This window comes from Conger conger, chromosome 13 (genome assembly GCF_963514075.1).
Source record: "Conger conger chromosome 13, fConCon1.1, whole genome shotgun sequence".
In the NCBI taxonomy this organism is placed as follows: domain Eukaryota; kingdom Metazoa; phylum Chordata; class Actinopteri; order Anguilliformes; family Congridae; genus Conger; species Conger conger.
The window spans coordinates 48263458-48266584 of NC_083772.1; the positions used below are offsets into that span (position 1 = coordinate 48263458).

The window sequence follows — 3127 nt, forward strand, 5'->3', positions numbered from 1 at the left end:
AGCCTCCCTTTGCCCCAGAGCAGAACCACAGTGGGCCTCCACCTAACAGATCCAACAAGCTCAAATTTTGAGAATTTATTCTTGAATAAATAGCACTGCTGATGCTATATTTAACACAATAAACCCAAATTCATTTTCCACTAAAATCACTTTGCTCTCTGTCTCCCTCTTGCACCTGTAGAATGATTTCTTAACATCATGCTGTTGGTTGATGTAATGACTATCAGCTTACAGTAAATCCTCAAATTGTGTCCGGGATTCAATTTGAAGCCGGGCCTCGGATAATAGCCGGGGGCGTGGTCGATTCAGACAAATAAAGGCCGGCCCCCAAATACAAGCCGGGGTAATATTGCCTACCAGTAGGGCTATCAGTCCATGAGCACTAGAAGACATTGTTTCGATTTAACTCAATGAAATAAAAGAGCGCTTCTTAATATTTTATATTGTTGGTTGGTTGAATACTGTTGCCAATGAAAAGTCGTTGTCCTACACCATGGGTCTCCAACACGTTGCTCTCAAGCTACCAGTCGCTTGCCGCCCCCTCCTGAGTAGCTTGCCAAAGGATGAAGCAGTATACATTTAAACACAATTGTTGCTGCGAGGCACTCCAGCCTACAAATTTAATAAAAAGTAAATCAGGCAAAATTAAAAATTAACTCAATTTAGGCTACTTGGCTACGCAATAAGGTTTCCATGTATTTACAGCACAGCGCACGTTCAATGAATGAATGAAAGCGGCTACCTTGACTCGCAATAAACAGACGGGTGGAAATCCCGACACTCTTTCAACTACATAAAACTTAACAGTGAACCATCAAATACCCCCCAGATTTCAGTGCCCATCAGTCCCAACATTTAGCAATTGAATCAAACAGTCCAAAAGTAAATTAAATCCCAAACCAAAGCGAAAATCTTTTGATAGCCTACCGGTATGCTGCTCCAAACGAAACGCATGTCTCACAATAAAACGCACTTTAGGAAAAAAAAGATCCTTAACTTGCTGTTATCTACGCTAATTTGTTATTGTTCATGAAGGCGTGTCTGTTTTGGCCTTCATTAATGGTTTAGCTACTCAGGTTGCGTTTCTGAACGGTTACAGGAAGTGTTGAACAGTGTTGGCCCACTTTAAGTGTAGCCTTTTACTTTATTTCTAAGAATAAAATTCTACAACAGAAGCCAAATAAGAAATAAAGGCCTGCCTCGAATACAAGCCTGCCCCAAATAAAGGCCTGTGCTTTGTGCAGCCTAAGTAAATAAAAGACCCCGGCCACAATTTGAGGATTTAGGTAGCTGTACCTTATCATTGCTGTCAGCTAACTCCGCTAGTGGCCACCACTGTTCCGACCGCAAACCTCTGAAATCAGCTGTTGCTCTTAGTTATATCTCAATCTGTTAAGCAATATGTACACTAATAATTCTACAGTTGTAGTTGGCTAATAATGTTACTAAAATACATTATTATGAATATATTAATGTGACTAAAATGCCACATTAATGGGAGTGTCCCTCGGCAGCCAGAAGGGATCTGGTGATCCGAGAACAACACGCCTTCTTCAATCCGTCTGGTCTCTGCTCGAGACTGCTTCCGAGGCGCCCAGGGTGCTGTTGTACATGGCAATCCACTAACCCTGCCAAGTCCCTCCCTCTGGAGCAGCGAGCCAATTATGCCACTCCATGAGAGCCAGCCAAACTTGGCTTTTGGCAGGACCGGGAATCAAACCCCGGTCCTCGGTGCGCAACTGCAGCGAACTGCAACCACAAGTCCGCTGCATCTTAGCCTGTTGCGCCACCACAGGTCCCAGTGCAATATTTTTAAGTATTCCTCCAGTGTTTTATTTAAACACGGGTGTAACTCGCCTAAGTGATAGTTCAGGAAACTAAACAACTTAACTACTAAACAACTAACAATAACTAGTAAACAACTTTGGTAAGGTATACGTTTCGAGTCTTCGTAAAATGCTGAGACACCGTTATTGGGAAACGCGGCCCATTTCTGGAACTCACTGTGGCTTACATGATGAAATTTAACTGTAATTGTGATGATAATGGCTGTGCGTGCATGTGTGTGTATGTGTGTGTATGTGTGTATGTGTGTGTGTGTGTGTGTGTGTGTGCATGTGTGTGCATGTGTGTGTATGTGTGTATGTGTGTGTGTGTGTGCATGTGTGTGTATGTGTGTATATGTGTGTGTGTATGTGTGTATATGTGTGTGTGTGTGTGTGTGTGTGTGTGTATGTGTGTGTGTGTGTGTGCATGTGTGTGTATGTGTATGTGCGTGTATGTGTGTGTGTATGTGTGTGTATGTGTGTGTGTGTGTGTGTGTGTATGTGTGTGTGTGTGTGTGTTTGTTTTTCTGCTGCAGGTACAGGACGGCTCTGGGGGAGGCACTGTTCTCCTGCAGTTCCCTGCGTAGCCTGGAGGAGGCACTGTTCTGCAGGGCAGCAGAGGGCAGGGCCAGCTTGGAGGGGGGTGGGGCAGAGGGTGGGGCCTTCTGGGAGCAGTACTGGGAGCGTAACGAGGCTTTGCGGGATGTGGACGAGGTGGCGGTGCCCGTGCTGAGCGTGTGCAGCCGGGACGACCCGGTGCGTGGCGATCCGATGGGAACGCTGCCTCTGGAGCTTTTCCGGAGCAACCCCCACCTGTTCCTGCTGCTCACCGGGGGGGGCGGGCACTGCGGCTTCGCCACGCCCACCGGCAGCTGGAGCCACTGCGCCCTGCTGCAGTTCTTCCAGTCTGCCACCGACTTCTGCAGCTCCCAGGAGCGTGTGCGGCGGGTCAGCAGGGCCGTCCGCCATCACAGCGGCAGCACCTGCAGGAAGCCCCCGCCCTGCCCCCCTGCCGCCCGGGCCTGCCCCCCTGCCACCCTCACTTTCTCCAGCTGGCAAAGGTCCTACACCCGCTGACCCGCTGCAGCCACACCCCCTATAGCCACACCCCCATCACCTCACCACCTACAGCCACACCCCCTATAGCTGTAGAACCTGCACAGCTAGACCAATGAGGGAATAGCTGGAGGTGAAGGGACGACGTGTTCTTTCCTGGCTGTTTAGAAGTGAATTAAAAAATTTTAATTATCATCCTCCACACACGAACAGAGCACAATTATGTTTAGGAATATACTGGGTCT

At 47.8% G+C, this 3127-nt stretch overlaps 1 protein-coding gene across 1 annotated transcript in view; it reads left to right on the top strand.

Annotated features, from left to right (window-relative positions):
• The window catches only part of LOC133107606 (protein ABHD15-like), a 12597-nt gene extending 9694 nt beyond the window's left edge, over positions 1-2903 (top strand). The window contains exon 3 of the mRNA XM_061216592.1: positions 2363-2903. Coding sequence (XP_061072576.1) covers positions 2363-2903 — 541 coding nt within the window. The remainder of the gene's footprint in view (positions 1-2362) is intronic.
• Positions 2904-3127: the final 224 nt, after the last annotated feature.